At 42.0% G+C, this 14,599-nt stretch overlaps 2 protein-coding genes across 2 annotated transcripts; one reads left to right on the plus strand and one right to left on the minus strand.

Moving 5' to 3' along the window:
• The first annotated feature begins 663 nt into the window (after nucleotides 1-663).
• myl2a (myosin, light chain 2a, regulatory, cardiac, slow) lies at nucleotides 664-3,494 on the plus strand. Its single transcript, XM_070838306.1, has 7 exons — nucleotides 664-737; nucleotides 1,465-1,557; nucleotides 2,088-2,163; nucleotides 2,350-2,454; nucleotides 2,547-2,625; nucleotides 2,832-2,880; nucleotides 3,037-3,494. Exons 1-7 carry the CDS (start codon nucleotides 735-737, stop codon nucleotides 3,139-3,141), a joined length of 510 nt encoding a protein of 169 aa, XP_070694407.1. The 5' UTR covers nucleotides 664-734; the 3' UTR covers nucleotides 3,142-3,494.
• A 1,990-nt stretch (nucleotides 3,495-5,484) lies between these two features.
• LOC139220411 (coiled-coil domain-containing protein 63-like) lies at nucleotides 5,485-13,825 on the minus strand. Its single transcript, XM_070852514.1, has 9 exons — nucleotides 13,136-13,825; nucleotides 10,001-10,123; nucleotides 8,888-9,069; nucleotides 7,908-8,092; nucleotides 7,532-7,743; nucleotides 7,375-7,449; nucleotides 6,603-6,750; nucleotides 6,213-6,326; nucleotides 5,485-5,552 (listed from the first exon to the last, which is right to left on the minus strand). The coding sequence occupies exons 1-9, from the start codon at nucleotides 13,823-13,825 to the stop codon at nucleotides 5,485-5,487; spliced, it is 1,797 nt and encodes a 598-aa protein (XP_070708615.1).
• Nucleotides 13,826-14,599: the final 774 nt, after the last annotated feature.

Genomic DNA, 14,599 nt, shown 5'->3' on the forward strand with positions numbered 1-14,599 from the left:
ACTTATTTATATACTTATTTATTAATTAATCCAAGGTCCTGTTTGAGGTATTTATTAAATAAATGTGTAATGTGTTTCACCCACATTAACACCAGTTACATCACAGTTATATTCAATGTGTTAGATGGGGGCAGACTTGTCTTCACATCCTTTAATATCACCTCGGACTGTTTCAAAATACCCAGTTACTGAATTTTTAGATTTCTGAATTTATGTCCAAAAAAGGAAGAAAACTGCTGAATTTCTGCCAAATTCAGAACAATTCTGTGACTATATCTGAAATGTGTTGGATGTCAGGCTTGGCTTCTTTAAAACCATCGCAGCAGGTTTCTCTCTCTGTCTCTGGTCTTGTCGTTGTGTCGTCACTTTCTCTGAGTCGATATCACGGCGTTCTGAGGCGAAGCTACGGTGAAGACAAAGGGCACTTTAAAGTGATTAAGTGCTTTAACCTTCAGTCTGCTCTTGATATTCTAAACCAGTTATTCCACTGTCTTCGTCCAATGTCAATCACAACAAAAGGGCCAATACACAGGGGTGTGTGTGTGTGTGTGTGTGTTTTATGCGAGCATACTGTATGTGCTGTATGAAGCATCATTTACCTGTCACTTCCTAAAGAGGACATAGTTTATAAATATCGTCCAGTAGAGCTGAGGGTTGGGGCTACAAAAGGCTACCCACAATCTCCCCATTGTTCACTGGCATCATTGTTGGTCTGACCCCCCAGCTGCTCAGCCATGGTAAGTCACTGTGTGTGTGTGTGTGTGTGTGTGTGTGTGTGAGTGCGTGCGTGTTAGTGTTGTTCGATGGTGCAGGGACAGCTATGGGACAGGTTTTCTAAGCTTCAAAGATGCCAAACTTTATTTTGTACAGATGAGTGCAGTGGTTTAATACTCTGATCTGTATATTTATATCATCTACAGTATAGATTTAATATTTCAACATTTTCAAGTTTAATTTTTACCAACTTTTCACCGGACATTGAATGTGTTGCTTTGCACTGGCTGCATTTAATGATTGTTAAATGATTTAAAGGGGAGAATAATCAGTGTTTGAGGTACTTGAATGATACGTGTCAACAGTCAACTCACCTCTGCAGGTTGGGATCCTCAATGCAGCAATTTTCCACCATTTATAAACTGCATTTTCCGTTATTATTACGCCGTTCCTGCCCCATTCATAAAGAACCTTTATTCAACTAGGAAGTCACATTGAGATTAAAACCTCTTTTTAACTGCCAACTAACAGCATCCAACAAATAACTTGAAATCACAGCAGCAACAACATCTATGACAAAAACACATTACATGACACAAATAAGGTGGCAATATTTAGATATGTGTTTATTGGTTGAAGTTTATTGCTGCTGGCTGACGTGTAGGTTTACCTGAACTGACATGTAGTCTAGCGTCTGCCTCATCTCTCCTCCTCCTCCTCCTCCTCCTCCTCCTCTCTTTGTGCCAAAAGGCCCCCAAGAAAGCCAAGAAGAGGACAGCAGAGGGAGCCAACTCCAATGTGTTCTCCATGTTCGAGCAGGCTCAGATCCAGGAATTTAAAGAGGTGAGAGCTGCTGATTTGCATTTGGCCGAGAGTGGCACGAGAACGTATGAATATGCATGTTAGCTCACTATGTCAAGCAACATGACTCAAAGGGTTTTCGGTCTGAATATAAGGCGACACATGCAGAGGTCTCTGCGTCTTCCTCCCTCCACATCCTCGTCTGTCTTTCTGTTTCCATTGTTCATCGGTGTAGTATGTCCACCTGTCTATTTTCCTGTCCCGCGCTTGGCAGCAGAGAGGCCTGAGGTATGCTGGTATGAGGGTCAGTGGTGCCCAGACATCCAGACTGTGTCATCAGTGATTAGGCTGCAGATAAACTGCTGGGCATGCCCTGGATGCCGGGCTAAACCCTGGGGGGCTCGCAGGTTATAAATACTTGACAGTGTTCACCTATAAAGATGGCACACAAAGCATTCAAGGGAAGAAAGAAAGAGAATCTAAAACATTGTGATTGGATTGTAAGTGGGCTGAAAGCATGCAGCTGCAGTCTGTTTGCAAGGCGGAGACTCATGTATGTGCTCTGACCTCAGGCCTTCACCATCATGGACCAGAACAGAGACGGCTTCATCGACAAGAACGATCTGAGGGACACTTTTGCTGCTCTCGGTACGTTTGACACCACCCACATTCAGCCTTACAAGACGTTGGATTTGTTTTTTAGTGTCTTCAGAGTGGCTGCAGGTCAAAGATGGCGGCCTCAGAGGAGTGATCCTTAAAATGGAGCAAAAACAGATGCGTTTTCTCGATACGCAGCATGTTGTTCTTGCTCATGTTGAATGTTTGCTGCTGTAGGACGCCTCAATGTGAAACAGGAAGAGATTGACGAGATGCTCAAAGAGGCTCCCGGCCCAATCAACTTTACCGTCTTCCTCACCATGTTTGGTGAGAAGCTGAAAGGTAAGAATGATTCAAATCAATCACAAAAACTAAAAGTAGAGTATTAATGTTATTTGAGGGGCATTTTGTACTGACTGTGTGATTGTGTCCAGGTGCTGATCCAGAGGAGACCATCCTCAACGCGTTTAAAGTCTTCGACCCTGAGGGGAAAGGCGTGCTGAGGAAGGACTAGTAAGTGACTCAACGCTCTGCCCTCCACTCAATTAGCGATATGCAAATTCCCTGAAAGGATTGCTGCGTAAGCTTTCGCTTGCAATTTACGACTGCAATCATTCATCCCAGTGCAGCTCCACAATGAGCAGAGCTGCCATGTTCTCCATGTTTCCCTCTGGCCTCGTCCCCTCATGTCTTTTTCTTTTCTCTTACTTCCTGCTCAGCGTGACACAGATGTTGACAACACAAGCAGACCGATTCACCCCTGAAGAGGTACGTTGAGGTCCTTTTATGTCAGGTTGCTTTTGTCCACATGGGTAAGTCCCAAAAAGTACAAGGGGACGACAAACGCCACCGTCACCTTTTCGTCCACACTCAGCTATGGTGTTGATAAAAGGGATGGTAATGTGTGTTTTTATTGTTGGTTAGATGGAGCAGATGTTCACTGCCTTCCCCCCAGATGTGGCAGGAAACCTGGACTACAAGAACCTGGTTCACATCATTACCCACGGAGAGGAAAAGGACCAGGAGTGAACCTCTCTGTCGTCATGTTCACCACATAGAAAGAGCGTCTTCAGCCCCGCACATGACTTGAAAGTGACCCGCTGCCCTTGAAGGAGATACGGACTGTGGTGTATTTGTGTATCAGTGTGTTGGCTGCTTTGTCTCACGACAAAATGTTCACCTCTAGAAAAAAAAAAACGGACTACTGACAGCTTCAGCATAGTGAGCGGTCAAGCTCCATTTCACACTCACCCAAGACGAATTAAATTGTTTTTCCATATCATTTTATACACTCAAAACCACCTGACTTTATTTTTCATAGGAAAAAAAATCATTTGTTAGGTCTGTGCATGTTCGTCTAATAAAAGTTTTCAAAGACACAAGCCTTCTCGGTCTCATTTTTTAAAGACAGTGAGGGAAACAGCAGAGACTATTCAAAAGGTTATTTTCCTGTGAGTGGTGCTCATACAGTATGTTTATGGGATAATCGGATTACAGCTTGAACCCACGTCTATACCAGCTAGTCATTTAATTCCATATTAGGTAGTGAATGTGTGTACTTGAGAGTAGCGGATGTGCGGTTGGTGGTCCTCTGAAATCCCCAAGGGATTAAACCAAAACACTTGTGTGGCTTTGTTTGTGTGTGTGTATTTGCGTGCACAAGGTGTAGGATGTGTGTGTGTGCTGTACAATGTTTGGCTACTGAAACAGAGGACTTTAGGGAGATAAAGCCCTGCTGTTATTTTAGGGCTGTGATGATGTGAGGGTAATGCTACGCTGTGGAGTTTGGGCGGCAGCCACACGGCAGGAGGCCACCGAGTGATCCTTACCACCCTCACCTATCCCACTTGCCAGACCTTGGTGGGGTGATGCAGAGAGGGTGAAAATCCCCGGTTGCTCCAGCTGGAGGTCTATGGGGGGTGGGGAGAGTACTCGTCAACCAAAGACTGAAGTATTGTCTTCTGGGGAGCACACATGAAGGGAATGGTGAGAGATAAGTGCTCGGATCAACTCGGACATTTGAGCTCACGTCACGCGGCGAAGCCTCCAGGAACAGACTGTAGCCACTGAAGGAGGAAACTTGGGCCGTGGGGGGAAATAGCACTTTGTCCTTTTAACCCAGGTTGTAACTTCTGGCACAAATGAATGACAGTTATCTTAATAATAATAATAATACATTTTATTTTTAGGGCGCCTTTCAAAGCTCACAAGGTCGCCGTACAGAATACAAATAAAACATACAATATAATAGATAAAACAGGTATAAAAACAAGCAATAAAATAAATCTGCACTGCATAAAGCTGCTTAAAGCTGCACTAATCAATATTCTTAATATTAACAATGTATGAAATAACTATGAGTAATGCGTATTTTTGTATTTGTACTGACAAACTTCTCTCAGCTCTACAAAAATTGTTTTATTGTTTTATCTCATTGTTTAGGTCTTGTTCTTATTAACCTCGTTTCCAGCAGCAGTAGGCGTTTGTTTTCGGCCAACAATAGATAAACCCACTGTACAAATCCAGCAACAAACGGCAAACCCACGCATTTAGCAAAGAGCTGGTGAACATAGTGGAGCATTTAGCAGCTAAAGAGTCAAATATTTCCCTCAGGAGTTGGTGGAGACCAAAAACAGAGCTAAAGGTTCAGTTTGTAGGATTTAAGCGGATCTATTGGTAAAAATGCAATCTGATATTCATAATTATGACCTGAAATGAAACCTGAAATTTGAAACCTGAAATGATCACCTGAAAGAGCTGTTGTGTTTTCATTACCTCAGAACGAGCCCTTTATATCTACATCCAGGAGCCCGGAGCAGACAAACAGGGCTTTTCGCATTTTTACACTGAAGTGGCAGCTTGAATTTGTTGGTGCAAATGCACAGATTGGAAAAAAATGAAGAACACCGAAGAGAAATACCATTGTTTGTTGTTTCCTTGTTGGCCACCGTAGCTTCGCCTACACGCTTGGAAAATAAAGGCAGATCTCACCATCAGATGCCCCTAAATCCTGCAAATTGGTCATTTAAAAAGTGAGTAAATATTGGTATTTAATTCATGCTAATGTTGCTCCGTATCTGCTGGATGTGAGAACTGTTTGCTAAGACATGATTCATATCAACTCAACAAGCTGTTTCATATGCTAAATGTCAAGTTATCCTTACACAGACTGTCTCGGTATGACTTGTGTAATTGAAATGGATCTTTTATCTTTAGTAAAACTCACTGCATGTAATTGTGAATACAGAAATGCTGCATGCTACATACAGTAAACAACCAGGATATGATGCTGTGTGTTTATTGCCATCAGAAGTACGTAAGAGTTGGTTTTACTGAAAGAGAAAGACCCTGACGGCACCACTTCCTGTCTGATCAGGAAGACTTGAGCGAGCGTGAAGGAGTCCGGCCGCGCTCCATTTCCACCACCATGACCTGACATTCTGTAACAAGTGCACACACAGTATACAGTTTCTGTTTGAAAGGGTCTAATTTAAATACATACATTTACATACATTATTATTAGTTTTGGACAAGAGGAGGATCACACTTGGCTTCTTTGAAGTCTTAAGCCGCGTTTCCACCAGCACGACTCGACTCGGCACGGTTTGGTTGCATTTCCACCAGCCCTAGTACCTGGTACCAGGTACCAGGTACCATTTTAGTCCCTCCTCTGCCGGGGTTCCAAGCGAGCTGAGTCGAGCTGTGAATGTGACGTCAACATACTGCAGGCCACTGATTGGCCAGGGAGCGGCGTCACATGATGAGTCACAAGAATCAAACCCGCTGTTTTTAAAACCCCGGAAACAGACCGAGCGTTTTTATTATTTCTGTGAACGAGGTGAACGGATACACACACAAACCAAACACTCCACGTCCTTAGTTGTGATTGTTTGTGCCGTATACAAATTACGCTACCGGAGTTTTGGCCCGCCTTGCTCTGATGACCCCGCCCACTTTGAAGTGGAACGCTACTGGAATGGAAACACAACCAAACCGAGCCGAGTCGAGTCGAGTCGAGTCGAGTCGAGTCGAGTCGAGTAGGGCCAAGTAGTGCTAGTGGAAACGCGCCATTAGCATGCAGCTTTAAAGGTGTTTCATACCTGGTAGTAACTCGGAGTTAGCCAGCAGCAGGTTCTGTGGAGGAAACTCCGTCTGCTCGTCCTCCACATTGTTGGCCTGGATCAGTAGGTTACTAACACTGTCCTCAAGGACACCTGGAGTGGAGAGAAGGTGACACATGTGCAGTATACAGGGTGCTGGAAGTCTTTGAAAATGTTGTGTTTTAAAGGTCTGAGAAGTGCTTTGATTTTGAATAAAATGCTTGAAATTCCAACTGCATTTATATAATAAATCACTATTTGACAGAATAGTTTTTAGATAATAAACTAAAATAAAGACCTGTCTGATATATTTAATTTAATTTTGGAGAAGGTGTATTAATCCTTAGTATATTCAGGGCCAAGTGTAGGAGTTTGAGGGTTTCCACCTACTAGTGAAGTCTGTCATGTTGTCAGAAGTGACACTGACAGCTTCTAGAAGTTCATTGTTGGCCGTCCTGAGCTGCTCCAGACTCCTCTGAAACACAGCGCACTGATTTTCCAGGAAGTCGACCAGACAGCTGTATTTCTCCAGCTCAGCCTGCAGCGCAGAGAGAAACAGGAAGAGAAAGACAGTACGGCTTTATCTGGTTTTAAGAACCACATTATTATCATGCCATGATAATAATATATAATGTTATTTTTAGAGCACTTTTCAAAACAATAAAAAAAAAGATAAAAACAGTTTTTTGAAGTTATTGTGTAAAACGAGTTTAAGATGTTGAACATACATCTTTGTTTGTCAGGAAAGAAGAAAGGAGATTCCGTATTTATGGATATGTGACTCAGTGACGTAGAAACTGAAGATAGCTGAACCAACAGTGATGTTTGCAGACAGACAGACTGCACATCACTGCTGTTCAGTAGAACCCTCAGTGTGTGTCTCTATATATGGAGATTTTCAGGTTTTTCTGTAAGCCCGTGGCTCGAGAGCGCTCCCCACTCTCCTGCGCTCAAAGTGGACGGCATAATGTCAGAAATGGAAAACGTGTTGCTAGGAAACACCTCGTAGCAACCTAGCATTATACGATAATTATATGTAATTATAATCCCTCTCAGCTACAGACATTAGCAAACACAAGCAGGAAATAAATCAGGGCCCAGGTATAATATCTCCACTGTGTTTGAGAAATCTGTATGTGTACTGTCGCACGGTGAGGCTCACCTCTAGATCCTTAAGCTGGCTCTTTCTCTTCTCATCGTCCCATTTTTTCTCTTGCTCCAGAATCAGAATATCTCTCTGCAGGACAAACACATGCACATGAATAAAGCGTACGCCAGGTTAAGCTGTGATCGTGCTGGCAGGACGTATATGCACGTGCCTTGATCTTGCTTGTGCAGTTCGACAGCATGTTCCTCCTGTTGTGCAGCTCGTTGATGAAGTTAATGTGAGCAAAATTCTTCTGTTCGGTCCGAATAAATATGCGGCCTATCTGACGGACGTCTCTCTCCCCAGTGACCCCCACCAGCGTGCTGTGTCCCTGCATGTACATCTCCAGCCTCTTAGCTCCATCCTCATATTGCTGCTGTTTCTCTGGAACAAATAAATAAAGGTTATAGACTATTAACTAATCCAATTACATCTGAGAAACATGTAATTATATCTGTCACTTTAAGCTTAAGGCAGTTTAAGCCTTGATTAAGAAGCTATTTTCTGATGTGCAGTGATTTTCTGCGATTTCTTGTGGACTATTATACTTTTCTTCTTGGAGTATTCATTGTCCTCCAGAAGAATAATTTCCTGGAGCTTCCTCCCCATGAACGAGTGTCGTTTGGCCTCATGGGCGATCACAGTCTTGAGCTGCATCCGCCTCTTGGTGAACTGAGCCGTCTCCACCTGCATGCGCTCTTTCACCTCCTGCATTTGGGCCTTGGCCTCTAAACTGTAGCACAACACAACAAAATAGTGATGGGAAATTCGGCTCTTTTTGGAGAGCTGGTTCTTTTGGCTCGGCTCCCTAAAAAGAGCCGGCTCTTTCGGCTCCCAAGTGGCTCCTCAGATTTTTTGGTTGCTTCATTAAATGTATTACCAAATTATGTGTAAAATGAATTACTAATGTAAAAAACACATTATATAGAATATTTATTGTTTATATTGCTTTATTAATTGTAAATTATTTAGTTTTACTGGGGTCATAGAGCTCTGGGCTGTAGGTCTTGGTGTCTGTGGTGTTGTCCTGGATGTAGACATTGCTGTAGACATTGTAGGAGCAGCAACTGTTGCAGTAGACACACTGGCACCTTCATTAACAGCAGGTTCCCTTGCTTGTCTTTTCTCCTCTAACTGAATTGATGGGTGAACAGTACGCACATGTCTGTGCAGGTTGTTTGTGGAGCCTGCCCGATATGAAATTTTAATTTTGCAAAGTCTGCACTCTGCCCTCGAACTATCAATTGTATTAAAATGTGTCCAAATTTTACTACGCTCAGTGTGGAGACATAGACACCACAACACATCTTGATCAATCACGTGCGGCTTTAGCAGAAAAAAGACGAGAAAAACAAACATATCGGCTCCCAATCAGGAGTCGGCTCCCGTCGTTCATTTCAAAGAGCCGGCTCTAAGAACCAGATCGTTCGCGACCGACACATCACTACAACAAAAGCACACATCAAATATGGCGTGGCTCAGCCCCATCATTACTCCAGACCACAGGCACACATACATGTGACTTTACCTCTGATTCAAAGCGAAGGTGGACCTCTCCCCCATTTCCTCAATCATGTTTTGCTGTTCAGCCAACTGTCTGTTAAACTTCTTCTCGATGTTGCATGCGATGCCTTTCTGCTGCAGCAGGTGGGGAATGTCTTCTCGGTAATCCATGTTTCCACACAGCAGCTCATCAAACTTCATAGTGTCCTATAGAACACAAGGAAGAATTGGAGTCCAGGTTAAATTCAGGACTTTTTATAGATTTCAGCATTCAAAGCTGCATAAAATTCATATTTGGTCAAGTTATAGACAAAGTTCTTGTTTAGCAGTCACGATGAGGGACATCATTTTAAACTAACGCTGTATTCTCAGTACAACCAATAAAGTGTTGTCATACAAGTTGTTCTCAAAGGATTTCAGCGACATGTGGCTACAAACTTGAAACCTAACGCTGCATGATGGGGAGAAAAAGTTAAACCTCCTCTGGATAAAAGTACCCGGATCTTCCATATTGTTGCGCCCATACAACAGGGCGTACTAGTGCCTTGGGCCTGACGAGCAGGCTAATGTCCGGTGAGCCCTCCACTAACTTCAAAGGGAATAAAATGATGCAAGTCTATGACAAAAGTCTTTTTGGGCCTTATGGCATCACGTGATGGACGCCATTGTTGCAATTACACGGTTTGACCACTATGTAAATTTGGCTTCAGCTCGGGGCTTGGACGCACAGGCCTTAACTTTTTGTGTGCTTTTGTTGTTTAAACCACAGACCAGAGAAAATGCCATGAAATCTGACAGTCCTACACTTCCTACACCCACCATCCACCCTGAACACCTCCACAGCCCTAAATAAACGTAGTTTTTCATCCAAAAAGCATTGTCTATTAAGATAACGTCAGTTGTATATAAAAATAACTCTACATGCTTTCAGTCTTTATGCTAAGCTAAGCTAATAAACACACAAGAGTGATGTCAATCTTCATGCGTAACGCTCAGCAGCAAAGCAAATAAGTGTGTTTCCCAAATTAACAAATTATTCTTCCTGTAGGGACGTGAATGAAGCTGACATTGCAGCATGAAGGTGCACGTTTAGAGTACAGTCAGGGTCAACATGATGCAGTTTTATTAGCGTTAGTACCTGGTTGAGCTTGTTTTCTAAGATACGGATGAGTCTCAGGTCATGTTTTTGTTTCCCTTCATGTTTGAGGATGCCGCCTGGCACTGTTAACTTCTCTTGAATCCTGCTCTTTGCCGCAATTATCTGGAGCCACACAGGAAAGACGACACGATAAAACACACAACGCAGCCTGTAACTATTCTGACAGGAAGACCTTTTCTTTGTCGTTGGCTGTAGAAGATTCCATTTAATATAAAACCCTGACTATAAATTTAAAGTGCTGATTTTCAGCTTTAAAGTTGGATTGCACCAACAAGGATTGATTTGATTAATTTAAGTTTTAACCTTAAATTACATTGCACCAAACTTCAGTACTAGCTTAAAATTTAGAAAGATTACATTTAAACCTCTTTTAAAGCATCAGTTGTGTTAATTAAATTTAATTGTGTGGCACCAAAACGTCCAACTGTGGTCCAGTTTTAACTTCAAACTCACACTTAAGGAGTCAAATAATGAGAAAGGACAGACTAAATTTTATGATGCTGCTTTTTGGCATGCATTTGCATGTTCATTAAACTCGATCTAATTTAGTTTTAAATCACTAAACTTTGATTTACTGAATGGAGAATAGATTTTAATTATGCAACAGAGCTTATAGTATAACGTATAATACACCATAGCCCACATTAGAGTTAAAAATAACCTCAACTGCAACAGGAATAATAATAAACTGAGTGAAAGTTTGTCTGTGGCAGCGTTAGTTTACCTCTGTATCCAGAGCGTCCATGTGATCCTTCTGCTGGTCGATGAGCTTCTTATATTGGTCATTTCCCTCCCGCAGTTTGTTGTATTGCTCTGTATCATCTGTTGCCATTTTGATCTAAAGACTTGACAAGATTCATTAGTAACTAAGTGGCTTTTTTTTTGGCAAATATCCATATACTATAACGTTTGGGCATTAACATTTACAAAGGACAATGACCTACCTACCAAATGTGAAGTAAAATCCTCAATTAAAATAAATTCAGTTGGAGGGAAGTCTCACTTAGAGGAGAATTATTTTCATAGTCTGTTTACAGAGCTACATTTTACTGTAGTAACCAGACTGGAGGCTGCAGCATTTCTCATATTCAAAAATAAACATTCTGAAAGAGTCAGTGTTTATTTACTGTTGAAGTATTAATATCATATATTTATATAATAGTTTGACATATAATAGTTTAGCTTAGTTTTATGTCTGTGTCACGCCACATCTGGTCACTGTACAAAACAGACGTCCTCTGGTAACTCATATATACAAAAGAAAAACCACTACATCGTAAAGTACGGCCACATTCTTTCAAATAACATTTAAAATGACAAATTTCAAATAAATTGCTCACTAGAAAGAGTTGCTACGTGCCTATAATTTATCCTGATAACGACCTTTTTTTCCTCATGTAAATGTATGATAGGATGAGATGGGGATGAAGTGAATGTCTGTATAAATTTGTACATGAACACCCTCTAGAGGCCAGTGAGGAAAATAAAAGATGGAATAAATCAAAGGGACATCCATAATGATAAACAATGGCTGCAATGCTCACAGTCTCCACAACATACGCCTGTGAAAAGTCAAATTTACAGGCCTAATGAATCCTAAACTCAATTAATTCCTCAAAGGCAAACCTGTGAATCATCATGCAGCAAGATAAAAAACGATATTGTCTACAGAAATCTTGCTGAGATGACATGAAATCCATAATAACCACTGTAAAGCCACAATAAGGTCACTATAATCTCACTGCTGAGCACTACTGTGAGTCCCTTTAAGAGTATTACAGGAAAATTACAGCCATCATTGATCGTGGGGGGTGGGGGGGCATTTTACAGTGTGCTGAGGTTGCAATTAATGCTGTCTCACAGAGGTTTGTGTTGAGATTTAATGCGATTCTTAAGTGCCATGTAGTTTCCACCATTGAGAAATAATGGCTGAATTTTCTGTGAGAACTGTCGATTTGTGCTCAGAAGAGTCATTTCTCTTCCTGTTTATTAGTGTTATAGTAGTATGTATTTTGTATCCCATTGACTTTGTATTCTGGGATGTGCTTTGTATGAGGTACATGTCCATAGTTAGTGTATTATCAACTGTAGACTGCAATCTGCACACTCAGTTTTCACTCCTCAGGCAGGAGTCCTGGCACAGATGCTGAGCGATGTACTGCTGTGGACGGGGGCAGCAGAAAACCATATTTTAGCCACCTGCAAAAAACGCCTACATAGAAATCTATCTATCTATCTATCTATCTATCTATCTATCTATCTATCTATCTATCTAATTACTGTCCTGTTTTCTTTGCAATCTTGTCCTGTGACTGTGATTCCACCAACCAATAGTAGGGCTGCTACTTGTCTCACAAACCACTTGAATTACAACATGCCGAAAGGTTGTTATGGATTTTTTTTTTGCCAAATTACATCAAAAATAAACTGCGTACCCCGACTTTAACACAACTCAGTCAGTTCAGCTTCACAAACTGCTCATAGATTATTGTAATGCCAACTATTCCTCACATCCAGTGCGCCTGTAGTTGGTTGGCGAATCGCAGTTTGAAGCTGTATTCTTCCATTGTTGTTGTCAGCATATAAACTGGGGATTAATTAATGTGTTACAGTGGTGTGAGTGTAAATGCTTTTAACTGGAGCTTGTTACATAAATAATGTGGGCAGGCACTTACCTCTGAAAAACGGCCCCTGAGCTGGTGAATGTTGATACAGTTTTGCTACACTGTAAAAACTGAGATTATAGAGTGAAACTACAGTAGAGAGATGTTGTATGGATCATTATGGATCAATAATTACTGCACACACATTAGCGTTATTTCTATTCTTTTGTTTTATTTGTTTATTTTTGCCCAATTAGCACCATCAGCATACTTACCTCCAGTATACTTGTTTATTTTTGCCCAATTTCTGGAATGGCACCATCTGCATACTTACCTCCAGTATACTTACCACCTTCTACGTCCTCCGCCTCCACCTCCACCTAAACCCGCAACAGCAGATGTTGGCACGCCTGCTCCTTTCGCTTTGCTCCACTGGCTCTGCATACCCCACAGTGTCGTCGCTCGAGTAGCGCCTCCTCCATCCTGGAATGAAGAGCCTGACAAACCTTACCCTCCATGGAAGCCTATTGGGTTCACTCCCCAGGTTCTCATTACCAAGGATGGAGCTCTCCTTGCTCTCCACCTGCTGCTCAAGCTCTCTTATTTTTTCCTGGAGGCTGCTCACCTGCTCTTTAAGATCCTCCACAAGCAGCTCATCAAAGCTGTGGACTGCTTCTGCCTCCTCCAGCTTGTCGCTCAGCTGCTTTTGCTTTTGGACCAAAGCCTGAAGCTCCTGGACTTCTTCCTGAAGAGCTTCATTGACTTGCAAGGCCTGTCTCTCCTTCTCCTCAGCCCTACACTTCTGTTGTGCGAGAACGGTCATCTCCTGCTGCAGTCTCCTGTTTTCTGCCTCCAAGGCCTGCTTTTCCTCAATCTCACACTTTTCTTTTTTGAAAATGGAGATCTCCTGCTCCAGTTTCATTTTTTCTGCCTGTAAGGCCTCTTTTTCCAGGAGTAGTTGCATGTTGACATCCATCACCTCGTGCCATATGCTTAAGGGCTGCAGCCCCGTCTCATTAATTTTAGCAAGACTCACCGTCTCCTCATTATTTTCCAGGTTCCTTATGCCAGGGTGCACAGTCTCCCATTCCTCATCGATGGCGAGATCGGTTGAGTACACAATAGGCAGTGTGGCCCCTGTTGTTTCAGAAACACTGGTAGAAGTCTGGCTGGGAAAATCTTCTATTTCTGAGGAGGCCATCTCGATCATCTACTGATTTTCTGTGACTAACGCTGTCAGTTAATGGGGGTTATTCTATCAGCTACAAAGCTAACTGGAAAGCTAACAGGAAGGTGTGGGCAGGCTTGGATAACAAACTCCCTCATACCCTGACAGCTGTATTTACATACAAGCCGAATGTGACGCATCAAAGCCACACATGGAATGTTGCAGCAGAGTCATTACGTCAGGATGTTCTCGTCCTTGACTTCAAATGTGGACGCCGATACGCGTCACCATGGCAACGGATAAAAAAAAAAACTGCAAATCACGATATCGCGATAAAAGTTGGACTTATATTGGAAATATAATCACTTCTGTGCTAACTGTGACAACGAGCTGCAGTTTTCAGCACAGCGAGCCAGACCAATAACATGGTGTGAGAGCAGGGGCCGTCCACAAATGCAACAACGAAAAGAGATACTACAAAAAATATTCAATAACTTCCCTCTTATACAGTGTCACCAAAATCTCTTCACACATCAGTGGTCTCCTCTTGGTTAAACTCCTCTTATGCTCTCTAATATTTCTCTCCTCACACATAAGAGTAAGCACCAAATGGATTGTGGATTAACTCTTGAATAATCTGCAGTAACATGTATGTTATAGCTTTTCAATGTGTTTCTTTTATCTATTCATTTTTCAATTTTCACATAATTATAATCTATCAAAACTCAGAAACAAATGTTTTTCACGCTCAATTTACGTGCTGAAGCCACTTCTTTGAGGGACTGAATTTAATTGCACAGGTTGTTT

The sequence above is a fragment of the Pempheris klunzingeri genome, chromosome 2 (assembly GCF_042242105.1).
Source record: "Pempheris klunzingeri isolate RE-2024b chromosome 2, fPemKlu1.hap1, whole genome shotgun sequence".
NCBI lineage: Eukaryota > Metazoa > Chordata > Actinopteri > Acropomatiformes > Pempheridae > Pempheris > Pempheris klunzingeri.

What these genes read in the sequence shown, in the direction of transcription:
- LOC139220411 (XM_070852514.1), bottom strand. Translation starts at nt 13,825, where the DNA reads ATGGCCTCCTCAGAAATAGAAGATTTTCCCAGCCAGACTTCTACCAGT. An exon ending in TAGAAAACAAGCTCAACCAG is followed by an intron (nt 9,070 to 10,000) that starts GTACTAACGCTA and finishes TGTGTTCTATAG; the next exon opens with GACACTATGAAGTTTGATGA. An exon ending in TAACTCCGAGTTACTACCAG is followed by an intron (nt 5,553 to 6,212) that starts GTATGAAACACC and finishes CACTTGTTACAG; the next exon opens with AATGTCAGGTCATGGTGGTG.
- myl2a (XM_070838306.1), top strand. An exon ending in GGACACTTTTGCTGCTCTCG is followed by an intron (nt 2,164 to 2,349) that starts GTACGTTTGACA and finishes TTGCTGCTGTAG; the next exon opens with GACGCCTCAATGTGAAACAG. An exon ending in GTTTGGTGAGAAGCTGAAAG is followed by an intron (nt 2,455 to 2,546) that starts GTAAGAATGATT and finishes GATTGTGTCCAG; the next exon opens with GTGCTGATCCAGAGGAGACC.